The sequence below is a fragment of the Neolamprologus multifasciatus genome, chromosome 15 (assembly GCF_963576455.1).
Source record: "Neolamprologus multifasciatus chromosome 15, fNeoMul1.2, whole genome shotgun sequence".
In the NCBI taxonomy this organism is placed as follows: domain Eukaryota; kingdom Metazoa; phylum Chordata; class Actinopteri; order Cichliformes; family Cichlidae; genus Neolamprologus; species Neolamprologus multifasciatus.
Genome location: NC_140453.1, coordinates 35,055,475 through 35,078,542, shown reverse-complemented (window position 1 = coordinate 35,078,542; position 23,068 = coordinate 35,055,475). Strand labels below are relative to the sequence as shown.

Here is a 23,068-nt window from a genome sequence, read left to right as displayed (position 1 = left end):
TTAGTATTCCAAGCCACCAAACTAAAAGCCATCATATTCCAAGTGCACTGATCTAAACAGGAGCTGCTGTTAACGGGTGTGGCTGAGGAATGACCTGCAAGGCTACTCAGAGACAAGGGTCCCTCAGAGATAAGCAAGGTAGACATCCAAATGGCTTAGAGACAGTTACAACTGGGCAAATCCCCTCACCCATCGGCTCTGTCTAAGCTCTGCATTGGCTACTGGGTAATACCAGTGATGGGAATAACGGCGTTACAAGTAACGGCGTTACTTTTTTCAGTAACGAGTAATCTAACTAATTACTATTTCTATCGTTACAATGCCGTTACAGTTACTAGCAAGAAAATGCGGTGCAGTCACGTTACTATTTTTCAAAAGACGGTTGAAGCTGCCTTCAGCTTACCGTACCTTATATCAGTTGCATGGAAGTAGCTGACTACATAAGTAATCTGGACGCTACAGCTTCAAGCAGCTGCGCGCGCTCCCGGGAACGGTAATCACGATCACTGTCTAGCACAACACCTGGAGCTAAGGGAGCAAAACAATCGCATGAGTGCTGCTGTTTGACTGAGGAAGAATAAAATAGTTGTGGTAAGCCAATCACTCAACCACTTAAAGACAAAACAACAAGGTGATATATACTTTTTTTAAATTGTGTTGATAGGCCATGTAAAACCAGAGTCATGATAAGCAATATATACGTTTTTTCCTCAATATGTCTGTGAAGGTTCTCAGTCATCCAGGTCATTGTAGTCAAAGCAGCTTGTAAAGAAAAGTGTCTGGACTTCTTTAAGTTGCTTGAAGACGTTTGATGAAGATGACATAGATGAAGGGTAATTTTTATCATTGGACTGAAATCAAGTTGCTCATTTGATGAATGTAAAGGCTTACCAGTAGTTCTTGTCAGACTGAAAAACATTGTTTTTATAGTTTTTTTTTTTTTCAGATAACCCAGTTCTTCAGAACTGAAGAAGCTTCTCGGATGAGAGGTGAAACATCTTCAAGCAACTTAAAGAAGTCCAGATGCTTTTCTTTACAAGCTCCTTTGACTTTTTCCTCAATAGTTTTGTCACATTTCCTACAGCGGTAGCAAGCACTCTCTGCTTATGAGCATGAAAAAAACAAACAAATAAAATCAGGGGAAGTTTTAGGAGTGATGTGAGAGAGAGAGAGAGAGAGAAAGACAGCAGAAAAAGAGAGAAAGCGAGTTTTGAGATGTGAGAGATTTGTGACGTTTAGTGTGTTTGGAGTGTGTAGTTAATGTGTTGTCTTGTGTATTTAGTGTGTAGTGTTGTGGATAGTTTTGGTGTTGTGTGTCAGAACAATGAGGCGACTGCTGTCTGCAGGTAGAAACAGGAGTGATGACTATATTATTAGTGACAATGCTGCCAATATGCGGAAAGCATTCACTGTGTGCTTCCCCACTGAGCAAGGTGAGGAACATGATGATGATGGTGATCATCTTGACGACCCAGAGCTCTGGCATGACTTAACCTTGGAAGATCAGGAAACAGTATGTGCTGCTATGGCAAAGACACAGTGCCTGCAGTGTTTTGCGCACACACTTCAGCTGGTGGTGAAAGATGGTTTGTCAGAGACCAAAGTGGCATCTCCTTTACTTTCAAAGTTATCTAAGCTCAGCTCTCTATTGCACACAAGCACAACATTCAAAGATGTGTTTGAAGCTGAATTTGGTGAACAGAAAGTGATCCCTGCAGCTGTAATCACAAGATGGAATTCAACACTGAGACAAGTGAAAGCAGTTCTCCAATGTGAACATCTAAAACTCTGTGCTGTTCTTGAAATGGCTGGGCACAAGGAGTTATTATTCACAACACGAGAGTGGAACCTGTTGAAGGAGATGGTGGACATCTTGAAGCCTTTTGGAGAAGCAACAGATTTGACACAAGGTGAGAAAAATAGTCATGATCAGTGCTGTTGTTCCATCCGTGCTGTCCCTCAATCACCACCTTGAAAAAGTGAAGCCTCAAGTCCGTTTCCTGAATGGTCTGGTCAGGAGCATCTTTGAACAAAAGATTTCTTGGAATCTTTATCAATGTGTGAATGGCTAGAGCAGAAGATGGGATCACTGCCCCCTTTTCAGATCCAGTGTACCTTAAAGCAGCTGCTTTGGATCCAGCATTTTCTCTGTTGTGGGTGGAACACCATGTGTTGGGCAGTTGTGACATAAAGTACTCTTGGACACTAAAGGACTCTTTGCTGCTTACTGTAAGAGGCAGAAGAAGGATGTTGGGAAGAGTCCAGCTCTACAGCTAAGTCACTACCTGGATATTGCTGATGGACAGAACACCCTCTTGTTCTGGGCAATGAACATGCAGACTCTTCCTTCTCTGTTTCATGTGGCCACCAGAGTTTTGGCAGTACCTGCATGTAGTGCTCCTGTGGAGCGAGTTTTCAGCTATGGTGGCATCATTCTACGGCCTCATCGTGCACAAATGACTGACAGACTTTTGGCCAATTTGGTCTTTTGCAAATGCAATGCAGAATAGTTAATAGTTAACTGAAATAGTTAACTGAAATAACTTAAAGTGCACATTCTTGTTCATTGTTTATATATATATATATATATATATATATATATATATATATATATAGTCCCAAGTCCAAGTTTCGGACTTGGGACTTGACTTGAAAGTTGTCTGTCTTGACTTATGACTTGACTCTGACTTGCTTGACTTTACTTGAGACTTGACTTGTGACTTGAGGATAAAGACTTGAGACTTACTTGAGACTTGCAAAATAATGACTTGGTCCCACCTCTGCTGGTTACTACTGTTTATGCCATCATGGCACCGGATACCGGTACCCATCCCTAGACGCAAATAACTTTGTTGTTTGCAAAACTTGTACATATGATTTTAAAATTGACAATTTATATTTGCATTTAAAGTTATGAAATATGATTCATTAAACATGTTTGTGGTTGTTACAGTAAAAAAATATAACTTTTTCTACTCTGATTTTATGTTTTTTGTCTTATTTTAGATCAATTGTGTTAATACAGTATGTCAAAATCAAAAGATAACTGTAAATTCAGACACGTGAGGTTGTGCTGAAAAGGATGATACCGAACAAGGCAAAGTAAATAGTTTTTAAAGGTAAAATGTCAAAAGAAAATCAAAACTATACCCTGGACCCCAGAGGGTTAAATGTTTTTTTAAAGTAACGCAATAGTTACTTTTCAAGTAATTAATTACTTTTAGAATATTGTAACTTAGTTACTAACTCAGTTACTTTTTTGAAGAAGTAACTAGTAACTATAATTAATTACTTTTTCAAAGTAACTTGCCCAACACTGGGTAATACTCATAGAATCATATTAGTTAAATAAAGAGCCGACCCAGGCTTACTGTATTGGGGTGCTGGTCCCACAATCAACAACCGGAGTAAAGGTGAAAGTGACAACAAATGCTAAATCTACTCATTGAACACAGGTGAGTAAACTGTACTTTGGCTATGTGGAAATATAGATGCTCTGTTCTTCAAGGTTAAGAATATATGTTGTAAATAGCACTTACAGTAGAGTCACATTTTTGTGTCACACCAGTGTAGTCTCCTGTCTTCATGGCTTGGAAAGAAAGAGAATTATGGGTTTTTTTTTGCTGTGGTTGTTTTGTTTATTAATATGTAAAATATTCTGGAGAAAAAAAGATTTGATGAATTACCCTCAGGTGGATCTTTAAAAAGGTCACTTATGCGTAGACTTTTAAGGGAAAGAATATCAGAAACAAACTCCTTTGATCTTCTAAGATCATCAATGTGAACAGATATCCAAGGACCTAAAAATTCAGATAAAAAAAAAAACACATACAAGTTTTACATACTTCACTTACTAAAATTGTGCCCTCCCTGTGTGTGTGTGTGTGTGTGTGTGTGTGTGTGTGTGTGTGTGTGTGGTAGGACTAACCGCCTTGAAACCCAACATAGGAAGTCCCACCCTCCATTCGAGGTAGTTTGAAGACAAAGTACACATACGTCTTTGTGTCGTCCGTAGGATCATACTTGTTTATTTCATTGAAACATGAATACCTTTAAAAGCCAAACAAGACGTAAAAAGAAAGAAATAAGATATGTTTCCTTAAGGTTACAAGGTTATATAAAAGTAAGTCATTATGAGATGATCTTCCTGCTCACTTGGCTGAGGAAAGAATATTCCGTCTGTGGAAACTTTCATCATACTCTGCTTGGATAATGAGCACTTTGTCTGTATGTGTTGAGCCCAGAAATTCCCTAGTGTTGAGACATAGACATCATGTTATATAGTAATAAAGTGAATGATAACTAAACAATATGTTGATTCATCTCTCTCTCTCTCTCTCTCTCTCTCTCTATATATATATATATATATATATATTTATATATATATATACACATACATACACACGCATACACACACATACACACACATATACATACATATATATACACAGATATACATATACACAGACAGACGGACAGATGTATATAAACTGTAGATAAAGTAATGTTATATAATCACACCTACGATCAATTTAAAATCACCAATTACCTTAACCTCATGCATGTCTATGGGAAGAGAGCAGTGTACAGGGTGGGCCATTCATATGGATACACCGTAATAACATGGGAATGGTTGGTGATATTAAAGTCCTGTTTGTGGCACATTAGTATATGTGAGGGGGCAAACTCCTCAAGATGGGTGGTGACCATGGTGTCCATTTAGAAGTCGGCCATCTTGGATACAACTTTTGTTTTTTTTAATAGGAAGAGGGCCATGTGACACATCAAACTTATTGGTAATGTCACAAGAAAAACAATGGTGTGCTTGGTTTCAACGTAACTTTATTCTTTCATGAGTTATTTACAAGTTTCTCTTTGTTCACAGCCATTGACATGTCGAAGAGGATAACACGTGAGGAGCGGATCAAAATTGTGTTGATATCTGGTGAACGCAGTAACCTAGATGAACAGTTTCCTGGAAAGTGGATTGGTCGTCGTGGGCCAGTTGAATGGCCCCCAAGGTGTCCCGATCTGACCCCCAAGGTGTCCCGATCTGACCCCCTTAGACTTTTATCTTGGGATCATCTGAAAGCAATTGTCTATGGTGTGAAGATTCGAGATGTGCAGCACCTGAAACTACGGATGCTGGATTCCTGTGCTGGCATTTCTCCTGCGGTGTTGCTATCAGTGTGTGAAGAGCGGGAGAAGAGGGTTGCATTGACAATCCAACACAATGGGCAGCACATTGAACACATTTTATAAGTGGTCAGAAACTTGTAAATAACTCATGAAAGAATAAAGTTACGTCGAAACCAAGCACACCATTGTTTTTCTCTTGACATTACCAATAAGTTTGATGTGTCACATGGCCCTCTTCCTATTGAAAAAACAAAAGTTGTATCCAAGATGGCCAACTTCTAGATGACCAACTTCTAAATGGCCACCATGGTCACCACCCATCTTGAGGAGTTTGCCACCTCACATATACTAATGTGCCACAAACAGGACTTTAATATCACCAACCATTCCCATGTTATTACGGTGTATCCATATAAATGGCCCACCCTGTACTTGGAGAAAACACATGGAGACATATGGAGAACATGCAAATGCCACACAGAAAGGCCCCTGAATTCAAACCCAGGTCTTTCTTGCTTTAAGGCAACAGTGTTAACCACATCACCACACAATGCCACTCCCAGTAGGTGATCAGTTTCATTAAAATGAACACCAGCAGATGATGTATTTATTTATATTATGAATGCATACCTGATTTTCTTGAGGAAAGAGTACTCAGTATCAAACTGCTGCAGTGATAGCATCTGTAAAACATCTATCTTTATCTGGCTCTGCAGCTGTTGAGTATCTGTTGCAGTGAGCAGCCTGGAAAAGGTTGTAACCTTGAGAATAGAAAAGAACCAAGAATGACAAAATATTAATCTGTTTCTTATTTGCCAACAGAAAAGTCCAGCCATATTTTTGGGGTGTGTTTTTCACACATCATTGATGTGTCATTTATTATGTGTTCCACAAACAGCTTGGTATTGTGTATATACCTGTCATTACACAAAAGATATTCTCAATTTCTTTTCTTTTCACTTAAAATCCATTAGGAAACTTTAACAGGCTCTTACTGGTGTTGGCCAGAGGGGCCGATGGCGCGATATGGCAGCCTCGCTTCTGTCAGTCTGCCCAGGGCAGCTGTGGCTACAACTGTAGCTGCCTCCACCAGTGTGTGAATGTGGGAGTGAATGAATAGTGGCATTGTAAAGCGCTTTGGGTGCCTTGAAAAGCGCTATATAAATCCAATCCATTATTTTAATAATGTCAAATAAAAACTATACTAAAACCTAACCTAACCAATATACTGATTAACTCAGCATTTTCCAATGGGATAAAAAAAAGCCAAATCAAACTTATAAGTCTAATTAGAAATTTGTCACACATTAATAGCATATCTGGTAAACGTTACTTGTAAAATAAAACCTTAACTATGAAGGCCTGACACCAAAAACCAACACATGCCATTGATGATGGTTAATATTTTCTTTTGAAACTGAATTACAGCAATATTATTGGGCCTAGATATTGAAGGCATTTTTTACATACCTGGTTTTGATAATAAGGTTATGCAGTTGCTGTATAATACAAAACACAAATACAAAACTAAAAATAATTACCTCAGTGAATAGGAAGTGTGACTGTTCAGGCTGCTGAGTATGATACACAATGTAGTCTCCCAGTGAACTGTGCATTGCTTCTTTAACAAACTCTTGCATTAAATGCTGTCGTTCCTCATCAGGCAGTTTGGATTTTTCTAAACGAACCACTGAGTCCAGAGTGGCACAGTTGAGCAGAATGTCTTTGGCTTTGTTCAGAGTGACCTGAGCATCAGTCTCAGTACTCTCACTCTCTGTTACTTGCATGACCACAGAGGAACACGTGTCTGAGTGGTAGCCGATGAACACATCACTTGGATCATATTTCTTTTCTGAGGAGTAACTACTTAAGGAGACAAAATCATTAACCCATGCCTCCAGCTGTCTGGCAATAACCTTCTGTTCGTCTGTGAGGACAGTGTTGATGTCAAGGTAGTGTTTCTCCAACCTGTTAATGAGTGGTATTGGAAACTGCTCATAAACTACTTCCTTTTCTTCAATGATGATGAGCTTGAAGTTTTGGTGAACTCTGCATTTCACACGATGTGTTCCCAATCCAAGATCAACATACTTTTGACCTCCGAGGGTCACATAGTACTGATTTAGAGCATCATACAGACTTTCATACAGATTTTGAAGGTTGAGAAGCACAACTGTCTGTCCTGTCTCCATGCACACTTTGACACGGTTTATGTTCCTGCAAATCTGTGTGTATTCCTGATCCTTTGGGAAACTTGATCCAAAGATTATCTCTGGGCGGATTTGATGAGAGAAAATTTTCTCCTGTAGAATCTGAAGAGCAGCATAGTTTTTTGTGAGTAGCAAAAGATAACGACTTTCCTCCATTTGGGAAGCTGGGCAGATGTTTTGCTTAACCATATTAATAGTTGTGATACTGGCATTGGAAAGGTCATCTCTGAGTTCTTTGCTGAATATGTCAATTACATCGACATCATCTTTTCCACTGAAGTTTCGCAGGACTGCTCCGGTGATCTGATCTGCAGTAGGAGGTTCATTAGACATTTTGGTAATTGAAAATAACATTTTTATCAGACTGTAGAAATCTCGCAGACCAAAAAATCCTTTGCTTTTATCACATACTGTCATATATGCTTTTGCTAAAGGTTGGAACAGGTGACTGATCTTTTCAAGAACATGTTGCTCAGAGGAACAGATTCCTCTGGCACTTTTGATGAGCTCTTGCTTATTTAAATCTCCACGGGACACAAAAATTCCACGATTCATCTTGGCAGGGTCCAGTGCCCAGTTGGAAATTCCAATGAACCCAACCCTTTTATGAGGTTTTGGCTCATCATCAATACAACCCTCTTCCAGTAATGGGTGCAGTGCTTTCAGTGGCATTTTCAGGGAATCCTCAGCCAATCCAATCTCATCAAGAACAACAACTGAAATATATTCATCCAGGTTTTTGCTTTCTTGAAAGCGGGCACATTGCTTGAATGTATTGATGATTCCTTCAGGAGTTGAATGAGGGCTACACTGGAAAGACACCAGATGTATTTGCTTCAGCTTTTTGTAGAGGTCAGAATGTGATGTAGGACCCTGCATTGCATCTGCAACTAGAGTTTTAGATAGTGATTTGGAGCTTCCTGGTTTTCCAACAATAAAAAGGGGAATTCTCAGCTCAATGCAGACCACCATCATGAAAAAGTTTTCTTTCAAAGCCTCATTTCTGGCTATTGTCTCAGCCATGGGTACACCACTGAGCAGGAGGTCCTGCATGAGTTGAATTTCCTGCATTATTCTCTGTGGTTTATACTCATCAGGAAGAATTTGGCTGATAGTTTTCTGATATGTGTTTTTGCTCTCCAAACAGGACTGATAGCACACTCCAGTAGCCATCAAGAGTGACCAGATTACTCTGTCACTAGCAGGTAGTTTGTTTTGTTTTCTCTGTGATTGCTGCTGTAAAAAGGCTTTTAGAGCTTCAGCAAACATTGGGTGATTTTTGTGGAACCACAGAAATACTTGCATGCAACGTTCAACATCTCTCAAACTGACAAAGCTGCATTCATCTTTCCTCTCCCTCATGAACTTTTGCGATGCCGATAACACTTTAATTATTGTTCGGATATTGCTCATGTCAATCGCGCTGGCCTTCACCTGTCTTTGTACTATTTGTTCAATGTACATTTGCTCTGTTGTGTCACTGAGTTGTCCAAAATCCCAAACCAGAGGTATCATACTGGGTGGTAACACATGAACACGATACACAAGCTGGCGGAGAGGGATGGAGCCAAGTCTGTCTTCAGTCTCCTCAGCCCGAACCCGGTAGCCCAGTCCTGAAGCTTCCAGCCGCTTAATCATTTGGTCTGTATGTTTTCTGTAAGGGTTGCATGCTGCAATTATCTGTAGGCCTGTATTAGAGCCAAGCTCTTCTCCCTGCACTGAATTATCACAAAGGACCTCCTTGATGCTATTAACAGCTTCTGTGGTGTTTGCTTCATCAAAGAAAAGGACTGAGTCAAGCTCATGATTCTCTTTATTGGTCCTTGCAAGAGTTTCAGCTTCCTTCACTTTCTCATAAATCATTTCTGACGTAGTTCCTCCATGAACTTTGACCAGTTTCATGTTTTCTGCTGGTGCTCCACACCTTCTTAGTTCACACATAAATTTTATGAGCCTTGTTTTGCCACATCCTGTCTCCCCCATTATGATGACAGGAATGCCACACCTGAATCTCATATGAACTGCCATCATTTTGAGGATATTGTCAGTGGTCAGTTCATATGTTACATCGGGATCTGTTGGCCACTTGACGCCAAGAACATTGCACAGATGCTCAATCTTGTCAGCTCTAGGAAGCTGATTAAAGTCTATGTTAAAAGGAACTCTCTGAAGTTTTAAGCCATTGTACAGCCTTTGACTCATGATATTCTTCTTTATCACTTCTTCTGTCAAAGGATTTACTGCATCAACCCCTTTCTGGCCATTGGGCCTAAGGTGAAATCCAATGAATGTCATGGACATGTGGTCATCATTAAAAAAGATGTATGGATGTGGCTCTGATTCCCACCTTTTTCTAATGAGGAATGGAGCTAAATCTTTTTCTTTTAGTCCATTGATGTCAATGTGTTGCTTCCCTGGGCTCTGGTCAGTGATACATAGTGATGGTGTTGCAAAGTCTTTAGACATCAAGATCATGAACTCAACCACAAAGTTTTTGAATCCACAAAGAGTGTCTCCAACCCACTCAAATTTGCAGAAATCCGAATTCTCACAGTCTTTCAACTGAAGATTAAGAAACCAGACAAAGTTACGCAGCTCTGCCCATGATGGATCAGTTATACCACAATATCTTAAGAGTATCTGAAGACACTTTGCATGAGTCCCTTCAATGCCTCGGTAAGTAAAGTTGTCAAGACTGCCATTGTTGTGAAAACGTGTGAGGTACTGGTATGGTCTTTGATAAGCTTCACTCCTGAAACATTCATCATCCATGAGGGGGTCATCACAGGCTATGGTTGGAATTTGTTCTTTCTGCATTTCCAAAGCCAAAACCTCTTTTGGTGGACGGCAAAACGCCTTTGGGAAAACATCCAAGAATCCAAAGTTTTCCTTTTTTACCTGCAAGTATATAAAATAAAGTTTAGAATAAGCAACTATATCATTCTCTCCTCCAATCATATATTCAGCAAATACCTGTTAAGTTAGGGTTTCAATTAATTTTTCCCTAATGTTTTGTAAGTTTGCCCACTAACTAAAACCATAAAATAAGTGCCTGGAGTTCCCTTGGTTTGGCGCTCCATGCAAGATCTCACTTCGTGGACTTTCAATGATAATGATAATGATGTGGAACCAGCCCAGAACTTCTCAGGAGGATCTTGCCAATGATCTCAAGGCAGATGGGACCATAGTCACCAGGAAAAGAGTTGGTAACACACTACGCCATGAAGGACTGAAATCCTGAGGTGCCCACAAGGTCCCCGTGCTCAAGAAACCACATGCAAAGGCTCGTTTGAAGTTTGCTACTGAACATCTCAGTGATTCAGAGGATGGCTGGGTGAAAGTGCTTTTTTTATTTAAAAAAACAAAAAACAAATATTTTTTCAGCCAAGGGGATGGGACGACTGCACTACATCAAAGGAAGAATGGATGGGCCCATGTACTATCAAACCTTGGGTGAGAACCTCCTTCCATCAGTCCAGGCATTGAAAATGATATTATTTTTATATACACAATGCAATATGCTCATAAACAAGTTGGCGCTCCGTGTTTTGATGGTCAAAATCCTCGTCCAGTGGTATGTCTGGGCTGAAATACTGAGAATTAATGTAGTAGCGCAGAGGGTCTTTTTTGCTGCATACTTGCACGTCACAGTAGATAATAGAAGGATATTCTCTGGGCCAAAGGGAGTCCCGAACTAGATATATAGGATCAGTAGTAGTAGGGTAATATTAAAATGATCAAGGCTAGGCAGGGGGGTGTTTTTCTTTTCTCAAGCAGATAAAGAGGTCGGGAGTGAGCGGGTGAGTGAAGAGGAGGTCAAATAGAGACACCAGCATGGTTCCAGAAAGAAGACAGTCATAATAATATTGTGTTATTGTTGGGGTATAAAAACCTGTACAGCCCAATCCAGGGTCATCCTGTGAAGATAGATGGCTGTGTTCACAGAAAGTTTCAGTGCTGTAAACTTGTACTAATTGCCGAAGCAAATTAAATCTTTTTAAAAGACAGATATTTCTCCTGTACTTCCTTCTGAAGAAATTGAACCTGACACTGACTGTATGTCATAATTTACCAGTTACAATATTTCCTTCCTGCAGCTGAAACTAAATGCTAAAAGTCTGGCATTATGTACTTGAATATTGTGCTAATTATTTAAAAATCTGCTTTATCAAAATTGTTCATTTAAAAGGACATGATAATAAAATCCCTAAATTAAACCAACAAAATTGTGTAGTAGTATTTCATATGATAAACACTGCTCAAAAAGTAAAATTTCCACATACCAATCTGGTGGTCTGATCATTTGTGGGTTCTAGTAATTCAATGATATACCAGTGGTTCTGGCTGCAATGCCACATCTGTCCATCTGAATCCATCAGGTACCGCAAAAAGAAAAAGTTGAATATAAATTCATCCAGGCCTTTTTTCACCTGGAAAATCAAAATTAAAATTCTGTTACTGAATAAACAAAATTATGACCAAAATTATTTTATAAGTATATGTGTGCAAATGAATGCAGCTTCACTGTAAATGCATTAGAACAGACATTTTAAGAAATGTGAGTTTGCTAACAGCAAAAGAGGTCAGTTCAAGCCACAAGAGAGAAGACTGATGCAAAATGTAGAATTTTTAACAAGACTTGGAAGAAAGAAAACCTCACTGCCCATTTAGCAGGTAACCTTTGTCAAGGTAGGGTAGCAGCTAAAACAACAACCTACAGCTGCTGCAGGCCTACTTTCCACTGTGCAGGTTTGACAGCTAATGGCTGATATCAGCAAACAACGCAAGTTTTGAGCACACATCGCAGAAACATCTTTGCACCCAGATATTGTGATTCTTCAGAGATCTCTAAACAGCTCTTAACACCGGGAGTTGCCCTGGGAAGACCTGTAGAAGTAGACTGCAGTGGCTTCAGTGGCTAGTCTCTCCACAGAGCTTATCTGCTAAGCATGAGTGGACCATTTAGAACAGGGGTCTGCAACCTTTCTGATGATGAGTGCCATCTAAAATTTCCTCAGAAGTCAATGCGCCATATGATTGCATTAGCAATAAATTTAATAACGCCCTATAATAACAGTTACACACTATATAGAACAACTTTATAGAATTATATTTGTTCGCAGATGTTGGCAGCTATCAGCAAATAGTTATCAGCTATTTCGAAACAAAAAAAAAGACACTTTTTATCCATAACAAGAACTCCATAACAGCAAAGGAACTGTACAACAGAAAATGCAAGTGCTATTTATGGTCTCCTCACAACAATGATAAGAAAAATAAACTGGGCCATTATGGCATGTCTGTTAAAACAGAGATACACATTTTAATGTGATCTCTGGTCTCCGAGTGTCCAGCATTCAGACGGCTACGTGAGGACACTCTTCGTGTGAGAGAAAATCTGCTCACATAGATATGTAGAGCCAAATAATGTCTTCGATGTCGCATTAACTGCCATTAACTCAGCCAGTTAATGCGAGACTGCTCATTAAAACTTTCTGGTTTGATGCTGCGCTGAGCAGGCAGCTCCTGAAGCATTTGAAGTGTCGGAATGTGGAAATTTCAACATCGCTTGAAAAAACTGCCAGCTACCAACGTCCCTCTCACCGGTAGGCTAAGTTATTTTTAGCCAATTACAAGTTGAATCTGGTAGTTGGGGTTGTTAGCTAAGATACTTTCATTAAGAAGCGGCACAACTAATGTGTCTATGCGAGCTAATTTCTGATGTGCACCGCTGGCCGGCCATTTATTTTTTAATGCACCTTCTCAGATTAATTCACTGCGTGTCGTGCCCAGGGCTGGACTGGGACAAAAAATAGGCCCGGCATTTTGACTAGAGACCGGCCCACCAGGTATTATAGGAAAAGCCATAAAGCCTTTGAATGAAAACAAACGCTATTGTGTCAGTGATGTACAGTGGCTTGCAAAAGTATTCGGCCCCCTTGAACTTTTCCACATTTTGTCACATTACAGCCACAAACATGGATCAGTTTTATTGGAATTCCACATGAAAGACCAAAGTGGTCTACACTTGAGAAGTGGAGCGAAAATCATACATGATTCTAAACATTTTTTACAAATAAATAACTGAAAAGTGGGGTGTGCGTAATTATTCAGCCCCCTTTGGTCTGAGTGCAGTCAGTTGCCCATAGACATTGCCTGATGAGTGCTAATGACTAAAAAGAGTACACCTGTGTGTAATCTAATGTCAGTGCAAATACAGCTGCTCTGTGACGGCCTCAGAGGTTGTCTAAGAGAATATTGGGAACAATAACACCATGAAGTCCAAAGAACACACCAGACAGGTCAGGAATAAAGTTATTGAGAAATTTAAAGCAGGCTTAGGCTACAAAAAGATTTCCCAAGCCTTGAACATCCCACGGAGCACTGTTCAAGCAATCATTCAGAAATGGAAGGAGTATGGCACAACTGTAAACCTACCAAGACAAGGCCGTCCACCTAAACTCACAGGCCGAACAAGGAGAGCGCTGATCAGAAATGCAACCAAGAGGCCCATGGTGACTCTGGACGAGCTGCAGAGATCTACAGCTCAGGTGGGGGAATCTGTCCATAGGACAACTATTAGTCGTGCACTGCACAAAGTTGGCCTTTATGGAAGAGTGGCAAGAAGAAAGCCATTGTTAACAGAAAACCATAAGAAGTCCTGTTTGCAGTTTGCCACAAGCCATGTGGGGAACACAGCAAACATGTGGAAGAAGGTGCTCTGGTCAGATGAGACCAAAATGGAACTTTTTGGCCAAAATGCAAAACGCTATGTGTGGCGGAAAACTAACACTGCACATCACTCTGAACACACCATCCCCACTGTCAAATATGGTGGTGGCAGCATCATGCTCTCGGGGTGCTTCTCTTCAGCAGGGACAGGGAAGCTGGTCAGAGTTGATGGGAAGATGGATGGAGCCAAATACAGGGCAATCTTGGAAGAAAACCTCTTGGAGTCTGCAAAAGACTTGAGACTGGGGCGGAGGTTCACCTTCCAGCAGGACAAAGACCCTAAACATAAAGCCAGGGCAACAATGGAATGGTTTCAAACAAAACATACCCATGTGTTAGAATGGCCCAGTCAAAGTCCAGATCTAAATCCAATCGAGAAAGTGGAAAGATCTGAAAACTGCTGTTCACAAACGCTGTCCATCTAATCTGACTGAGCTGGAGCTGTTTTGCAAAGAAGAATGGGCAAGGATTTCAGTCTCTAGATGTTCAAAGCTGGTAGGGACATACCCTAAAAGACTGGCAGCTGTAATTGCAGCAAAAAGGGTTCTACAAAGTATTGACTCAGGGGGCTGAATAGTTACGCACACCCCACTTTTCAGTTATTTATTTGTAAAAAATGTTTGGTATCATGTATGATTTTTGTTCCACTTCTCACGCATACACCACTTTGTATTGGTCTTTCACGTGGAATTCCAATAAAACTGATTCATGTTTGTGGCTGTAATGTGACAAAATGTGGAAAAGTTCAAGGGGGCTGAATACTTTTGCAAGCCACTGTACACTGTCTTGTTGGTATACAGTGGGGCAAAAAAGTATTTAGTCAGCCACCGATTGTGCAAGTTCCCCCACTTAAAATGATGACAGAGGTCAGTAATTTGCACCAGAGGTACACTTCAACTGTGAGAGACAGAATGTGAAAAAAAAATCCATGAATTCACATGGTAGGATTTGTAAAGAATTTATTCGTAAATCAGGGTGGAAAATAAGTATTTGGTCACCAATACTTATTACTATACTAATATACTATAATATATAATATACTAATACTAATACAAGTTTGCCAGAGAGCACATGGATGATACAGCAGAGGATTGGGAGAATGTCATGTGGTCAGATGAAACCAAAGTAGAACTTTTTGGTATAAACTCAACTCGTCGTGTTTGGAGGAAGAAGAATACTGAGTTGCATCCCAAGAACACCATACCTACTGTGAAGCATGGGGGTGGAAACATCATGCTATGGGGCTCTTTTTCTGCCAAGGGGACAGGACGACTGATCCGTGTTAAGGACAGAATGAATGGGGCCAAGTATCGTGAGATTTTGAGCCAAAACCTCCTTCCATCAGTGAGAACTTTGAAGATGAAACGAGGCTGGGTCGTTTCATCTTCAAAGATGAAACGAAGATGATCTTTGTTTCATCTTCCAACATGACAATGATCCAAAACACACCGCCCGGGCAACAAAGGAGTGGCTCCGTAAGAAGCATTTGAAAGTCCTGGAGTGGCCTAGCCAGTCTCCAGACCTCAACCCCATAGAAAATCTGTGGCGGGAGTTGAAAGTCCGTGTTGCTCGGCGACAGCCCCAAAACATCACTGCTCTTGAGAAGATCTGCATGGAGGAATGGGCCAAAATACCAGCTACTGTGTGTGCAAACCTGGTAAAGACCTATAGTAAACGTTTGACCTCTGTTATTGCCAACAAAGGTTATGTTACAAGGTATTGAGTTGTATTTTTGTTATTGACCAAATACTTATTTTCCACCCTGATTTACGAATAAATTCTTTACAAATCCTACCATGTGAATTCATGGATTTTTTTTTCACATTCTGTCTCTCACAGTTGAAGTGTACCTCTGGTGCAAATTACTGACCTCTGTCATCATTTTAAGTGGGGTAACTTGCACAATCGGTGGCTGACTAAATACTTTTTTGCCCCACTGTACGTATGATTTCTATACATTTTACATCAGATAAAAACTTTGGTTGTAAGATTCAGATAATTATTTAATAAAAGCTAGACATTTTAAATAAGAATAAGAATAAGAAAGAAAAGTATTTCTTTTCAGCATTGTTTTTTTGGGTTTTTTACACCAAGATAGCGCTGAGTATGGCAGCCTCGTCGCGAGCTCCCCCAGCTGGTTTTTGTGTTTAATTTTACTTTATTTTTTCACGAGTAGCACATGTCTCCTTGTGTATGACCAACAAACCTTACTGGTCATAAGAAATTGACTTACTCATCACTTTCTGGAGTTCAAGTTTTAGACCCTCCGTTTACATTCATCTCACCTGAGACACCTTTTGTTCTGGGCTCCTGGAGAGCCGACGCAGAGGGAGAAAATCCGGCGTTCTGGTTCGACTAAGATGGCACACTAACAGACAACTGCTACCCAGTTTATTACTTGCTAATGTGCAGTCTCTGGAGAACAAACTGTGCGAGCTCGGGGCACGGCTCTCATTCCAGTGAGAGATGCGGGACTGCTGCGTGATCTGCCTCACAGAAACCTGCTTATTGGACAAGGTACCGGACTCCGCCATACAACTACCGGGGTTCTCCATGCACTGCGCGGACAGGTCACAGGAGCTAACTGGGAAAAGCAGAGGCTGTGGTGTGTGTTTCATGATCAACAACAGCTGGTGTGATTATGCAAACGTGGACCCGGTCAAATCCTTCTGCTCACCAGACCTAGAGTACCTGATGATTAAGTGCCGACCATTCTGGCTATCAAGGGAATTTACAGCAGTGATCATTATGGCTGTTAACATTCCCCCACAATCCGACACTGACCGAGCACTCAGGGAACTGTACAACGCAATCAGCAGCACGGAAACCGCGCACCCAGAGGTGGCATTTATCATGACCGGGGACTTTAACAAACGAAACCTGAAGAAAGTTTCACCAAAACTCCACCAACACATTCATTTCAACATTCATGGAGACCAGCTACTTGACCACTGTTACACCTCCTTCCGGGATGCGTACAAAGCCCTACCCCATGCCCCATTCGGCCAATCAGATCATCGCTCCATCCTGCTCCTGCGCAGCTACAGGCACAAGCAGAAACAGGAAGCTCCAACCATGAATGCAGTGGACCGCTGGTCGGACCAATCAGAGTCCATGCTGCGGGACTGTTTTGATCACAAGGACTGGGAAATGATTTGCATGGCTGCTGACGACATTGATGAGTACACAGATTCAGTCTGCAGATTTATTAGAAAATGCGTAGAAGATGTCGTCCCATCCAGAATAGTCAAATCCTACCCAAATCAAAAACCGTGGATTAACAGCAATGTTCGCACGGCACTGGCAGCACAGAGCACTACTTTGGGCTCCGCGAACACATTTGACTACAAACACGCACATTACCAACTCTGGAAGATGATTAAAGCAGCCAAACATAAGTACAGGGACAGAGTGGAACAACAATTTGACAACCCAGTATGTGGCAGGGACTAAACACAATCGCAGACTTTAGAGGGAAAATTAGCACACCACAGACCACAGCCTCTCTGTGCGAGGATCTAAACGTATTCTACGCTAGATTCGACACAGCGAACATCACGAGACCGGACAGTGTGATGCACCGCGGATGACGTCAGTGTGCAAACAGTGTCTGAGGAGGAAGTGCGGAAATGCTTCAGGAAGGTGAATGCATGCAGAGCTAATGGTCCGAACAGGATCCCTGGCCGCATCCTCAAGTCATGCAAGGCTCAGCTGGCTGGAGTGTTTACGCACATCTTCAACCTTTCTTTCTCTCTGTCTGTAGCCTGCTTCAAAATGGCCACCATCATCCCTGTACCCAAATCCTCCACCATCTCATCACTGAATGACTGGCGACTGGTAGCCCTGACCCCCATCGTGAGCAAATGCTTCGAGAGGCTGGTCAGGGACTTCATCTGCTCTGCACTACCCGACTCACTGGACCCTCTACAATTCGCATACCGCCACAACAGGTCCACTGATGACGCCATAGACCTGACACTACATACTGCCCTCTCCCACCTGGAGAAGAGAGACACATATGTGAGAATGCTGTTTGTAGACTACAGCTTAGCATTCGATACCATCATTCCCTCGAAGCTGGACAGGAAACTGCAGGATCTAGGATTAAGCAGCTCTCTCCTTAACTTCCTGTCTGACAGATACCATGGTCAGTCTGGGCAGCATCACCTTATCCCCCGTCATAATAAACACTGATGCTCCACAGGGGTGTGTACTGAGCACTCTCCTGTACTCACTCTACACCTACGACTGCATGGCCACTAGCAACTCCAAAATCATTGTGACAACACAGCTTACAGGGAGGAGGTCAGCGCCCTGACCCACTGGTGCAGAGAGAACTATCTCACCCTCAACGTCGCAAAGACAAAGGAGTTAGTGGACTTCTGGAGGTGCAGAGAAGCACACACTCCCATCACCGTCAACGGAGCTGCTGTGGAGAGAGTGAGCAGCTTCCGTTTCCTAGGTGTACATCTGGTGGAGGACCTCACATGGTCAGTACACACAAACAAAACAGTAAAGAAAGCACAGCAGTGCTTCTTCATACCTCCTTCACACCTCTCTGCAACCCCCCGTAGCGCTGCGGATATCAGATGAACCTCGCCTGATCCCTTTTTCCTTTTCCTTCAACAACTCTACTGCCTCCTACCCCCATGCCAGTCATCAGGAGCCACTCACCCACACCCTACACTGCAGCCTCTCCATCACAACTGACCAGGTGCGAAGTCGGCTGAGGAAGATGAAAACAAGGAAGGCCACAGGTCCTGATAGAATCAGCTCCAGACTATTGAGGGATTGTGCAGATCAGGCTCAGTCTCTGTCTGTGGAAGATCTCCTTTGTGGTACCGGTCCCAAAGACAACGCACCCCAAGGAGCCGTACCACTTCAGACCCCTTGCACTGACTTCACACCTGATGAAGACCATGGAGAAGATCATACTACACCACCTTCGCCTATTAGTCGGGACAGACCTAGACCTGATGCAGTTTGCTTACTAGCCGAACATCGGGGTGGATGACGCTGTCATCTACCTGCTGCATTGGGCCTTCTCTCATCTGGAGGGCACCAAGTGCACTGTGAGAGTCAATGCTTTTTGATTTCTCCAGTGAGGGCAGAGAGGGACAGGGGGAAACTCAAACTGGTCAAGAGGGCCAGCTCTGTCCCTGAGCAGTCCATTGAGCAGGTTGGGGAGGAGAGGATGTTGTCTAAGCTAACAGTTGCTTATGTATATAGGACAACTTTGCGTCTTCACTTTTATATTTTATATTCTCCTTGCTATAAGAGCTGTGTAACACCCAAATTTCTCATCTCTGGGATAATAAAGGTTTATTTTATTCTATTCTATAAGGTATTTTCACCGTGGTTAATAAAAACAGCTTACCGAGGATGTGACATCAAAGTGAAAGACCTTAAGATCTTTTTGTTTTGGTGTGTCATACAAAGACTGGATAATCTTGTGGTCATCAACCTCATGTTCTGTTAGCCTGATGCACTTCTTAAATGCAGTTCCTTGTTCGATATTTCTCTCCAAGTTTTCAAACAACCTTTGGATATACAATGATTTGCCTAAAATGACAAAAAAGAAGGCAATCTATTGTTTGACAGAAATGAGTCCATCAGTAAGTCTAACAAAATTCAGCATGCTCTTTTCTACAAAAATAAATCTTAAATACTACTATTCAAAGGTTTGGACACACCTTCTCATTTAATGGTTTTTCTTCATTTATACTACTTACTACATTGTAGACACATATTTAAGACATCAAATATATGAAGCAAGATATATAGAATTATGTAGTAAAAAAAACAATGATAAACAAATCTAAATATATTTTATATTTTAGATTCCTCAAAGAAGCCACCCTTTGCTTTGTTGACAGTGCTGCAAACCCTTGGCCCTCTCTCGATGAGCTTCATGACGTGAAAATGTTTTTACTTCACAGGTGTGCTTTGTCAGGGTTCATTTGTGGAATTTCTTGCATTTTTAATGGGGGTTCTAACAACTGATAGAATGTATATTATGACAAGAACCTATCCAATCAGCTAAGTAAAGAGAAATGACAGTCCATTATTACTTTAAGAACTGGAGGTCAGTCAGTCCGGAAAATTGCAAAAACTCTGAATGTGTCCCCAAGTGCAGTCGCAAAAGCCATCATGATAAAATCAATGGTGAAATCTATATGTAATGTTTTTATCCCATTACTTAGAAATAGTGCAGAAAGAATTTACTCATAAGAAAGTATATTGCACATGCAAAACTCACCAACTCCTGCACGACTGGAAGAAACAATACCAAAGGAAAAGCCACCTTTGAACATAGCATTCTTGTAGTCTGAGGTAACAGTGTAATGCCTCAACAAATACTGTTGAATCCTTTCCAGTGGCTCTTGTGGCACCAAGTCTGTTTTGTATTGACTGAATGCAGTAGGAATGTAAGTGTGCTCTCCATCAGAGCTGCAAAAGATCACTAGCCTGTAATCCTTTTTATGGGAATGCAGTTTCTGAAAACACTTTTCCATTGCACAGCTAACATCATAGGAAAGCTGGTCTGCCCACAGCATTGTGTAAATCTTCTGGCCAATTTCACCTGATGTGAGACATCTTCTTAGGAAAAGCTCTACTTGTTCATGAGATGTTGAAGGGGTACACAAGAGCACTTCATCATAAGCTGGCAATGGCTCGTAGTAGTTGTTCATGTACAAGCAGATACTTGAAGTCAGGATCTCATCATGTTGGCAGATAATGAGATTAGGTTGTTTTGACTTTAGGCCTTTTGGAAACTCCCTTCTGAGTGAATGGTCTTTCGTCTCTGAGAGTACCGGTTCATCTTCCAACTCATTCTGATTTTGGTTTTCTGTCATCAACTGCAAGAGACATCCTAAACTCCTAATGTCTAATAGGTCATGGAAAAATATTTCCTTGTTCTTCATGTAGCCATTCCACAACTCCTCCAGTTCTTTCAAACCCACAGCCCGGGGTAGCTCATCTGCTGGGTCACTGTCATGTGCAAAATGGCTAACATTGGGTGAAGATAGTTCATTGCATTCTCTATTGCTTATTGCATGAAGTCTACTCCATGTACTCCAGACATCTGATGTTGTGCAGTTTGCTTTGATAAAAGAAAGCATCATCAGTGCTTTGTCTTCGAGTTCTGCATTCATGTTTGTTGGAATCAGAACACTGCACAAGTAGAATATTTGTTCTGCTGTGAAGTAGTTTAAGTAGTAGTGTTTAGATCTCTGTGTGTCCATGAAGTCTTGCCAGTTATCAAGAAACATCTCCATCTTCTTGGATAGAGATGTTAGCTGTTCAACTAAACTTCCATTTACTTGGAAGCTGTGCAGGGTTCTGCAAAACTTTATTCCCATAATGATATATGGGTCACTCTGAGTTTTACAAAAAATCTTAGCTTCCCAACACCTGAAAAGTGGATTCCCTGCAGTGTGAAGGTCTACAAATGCTTTTGCAAGTCTTTGGATGCTTTCAAACACCTGAATATGAAGAAGAAATTAGATTACAGGTGATATAAAAAATATAAGTTATTGCTAAACCATCAATGTAGCAAATGATAAAAATTTAAAAAAAAAATCATACCTCAGTGAAGCGCTTCACCTCGCTCTGATTTTGTTGTTTTTTTCCAGACATAAGCATAAGTTTATTTTGCAGTTCTTTCAGGTCCTCATAGGTATATGTCATGTTTGTATGTCCATCCTCAATTTGCAAGGTCAGTGAATTCTCTAAAGTAATCTAAAACGGGAAGAATAAAAAATGATTACCTCAAATGTGTGTCCTTACACCTCCAAAGTTTATATGGTATTATTGTCAAACGGTCTCTTTAAGAGAATTTGGGTTAAAAGGTAACAGTATCTCAGGAAATAACTGTTCATTCCACATATAAACTTTATTCCTCTGAATCTATTTAACAATAGCTAGTATATGATATTATACCTGCAATTCATTCAAATGTAAGTATAACTTTCATGTCAGCTATTTATTGTACCTTTTTCTGTTGTTGTGCTTTGATGATATATAACCCTCTCTCATTCATGGATGTAGCCAGAGACAGCGATGACAGTTCAACAGATCCATGGCTTTCTCTAACAGTTTTTAACCATTCTAGCTGGCGTGAAGTATCCCGCTGAAACAAAACAATGAAAAAACAAAGAAAAAACAAAACAAATGTTGAAGTTTTTTACCTACTGCAAGTCTTATTCACCTGATCACACACATTCCTACAGCACTTTTATGCCTAAACACTTTCTAACATTTACACAAACACTCACACCCCAATGAATTTGTTGGGGACAACTAAGACATGGTATAAGTGGTCAGTTTATCCCTTCTACTACATCCCCATGCTACAGTATTGTTTGGCAGGTGAAAGAACTTCTTTCTAATGCTGCCCCCACCATCTGGACCCCGACCAGAAAATGGGTGTATGGAAATGGTTTTATCGTACTAGTGACATTAGTTATATTCTTGTGCAGTGGAAGGAATCTCACCAGTTTCTCTGGTATCTTTCTGTCATTATCAAATGCATTCCATAACTTTGACAATGCATCTTTGAATTTCTCAAAATCAGAGTCCTGTTTCAGATCATAGAGCATGGGTGAGTAACCAAGGACAGCATCGTGGAAACAGGCTACTCGATCGACATCCATGTCATTTTCTCCAGCAGAGATCGATGCCAGGTCAACAAAAACTTTCAGCTCGCTGATTTCTGAAAAAAGAAATTTCCTTTAGCTGTTATGAGAGTGTGTTTAATTTTTGGTTGCAAGGAATGGCATACTGTACCTTCAAGCTCTTTTTTAACCCACTGGACAAACTCTTTACTCTCACTGAGTGCCTTAAGACATTCCTTGCGGTCATTTGTGATGCCTTTCATATTATTTTTTGCTTCTATGAAGGCCTCATCAATGCAATTCAGGTTGTTTCCTTCTTCTGTCTTTCTTGAGTCTTCTTTCTAAAAATATTCATTTACAGTTAAAGAA

The 23,068-nt window shown here is 40.9% G+C and overlaps 1 protein-coding gene and 1 pseudogene across 3 annotated transcripts in view; one reads left to right on the top strand and one right to left on the bottom strand.

Annotated features, from left to right (window-relative positions):
• Nucleotides 1–23,068, bottom strand: part of LOC146502556 (E3 ubiquitin-protein ligase rnf213-alpha-like) — a 118,169-nt gene that overhangs the window by 44,566 nt on the left and 50,535 nt on the right. For all 3 annotated transcript variants that reach the window (XM_085132746.1, XM_085132744.1, XM_085132745.1), the window contains 13 exons: nucleotides 22,872–23,040; nucleotides 22,580–22,797; nucleotides 22,078–22,215; nucleotides 21,672–21,824; nucleotides 20,341–21,568; nucleotides 19,459–19,643; nucleotides 11,633–11,779; nucleotides 6,681–10,247; nucleotides 5,770–5,900; nucleotides 4,156–4,251; nucleotides 3,929–4,050; nucleotides 3,687–3,800; nucleotides 3,540–3,589 (listed from right to left, as the gene is read on the bottom strand). In XM_085132746.1, coding sequence (XP_084988872.1) covers nucleotides 3,540–3,589; nucleotides 3,687–3,800; nucleotides 3,929–4,050; nucleotides 4,156–4,251; nucleotides 5,770–5,900; nucleotides 6,681–10,247; nucleotides 11,633–11,779; nucleotides 19,459–19,643; nucleotides 20,341–21,568; nucleotides 21,672–21,824; nucleotides 22,078–22,215; nucleotides 22,580–22,797; nucleotides 22,872–23,040 — 6,318 coding nt within the window. The remainder of the gene's footprint in view (nucleotides 1–3,539; nucleotides 3,590–3,686; nucleotides 3,801–3,928; nucleotides 4,051–4,155; nucleotides 4,252–5,769; nucleotides 5,901–6,680; nucleotides 10,248–11,632; nucleotides 11,780–19,458; nucleotides 19,644–20,340; nucleotides 21,569–21,671; nucleotides 21,825–22,077; nucleotides 22,216–22,579; nucleotides 22,798–22,871; nucleotides 23,041–23,068) is intronic.
• Nucleotides 1,109–2,586, top strand: LOC146502559 (zinc finger BED domain-containing protein 4-like; annotated as a pseudogene).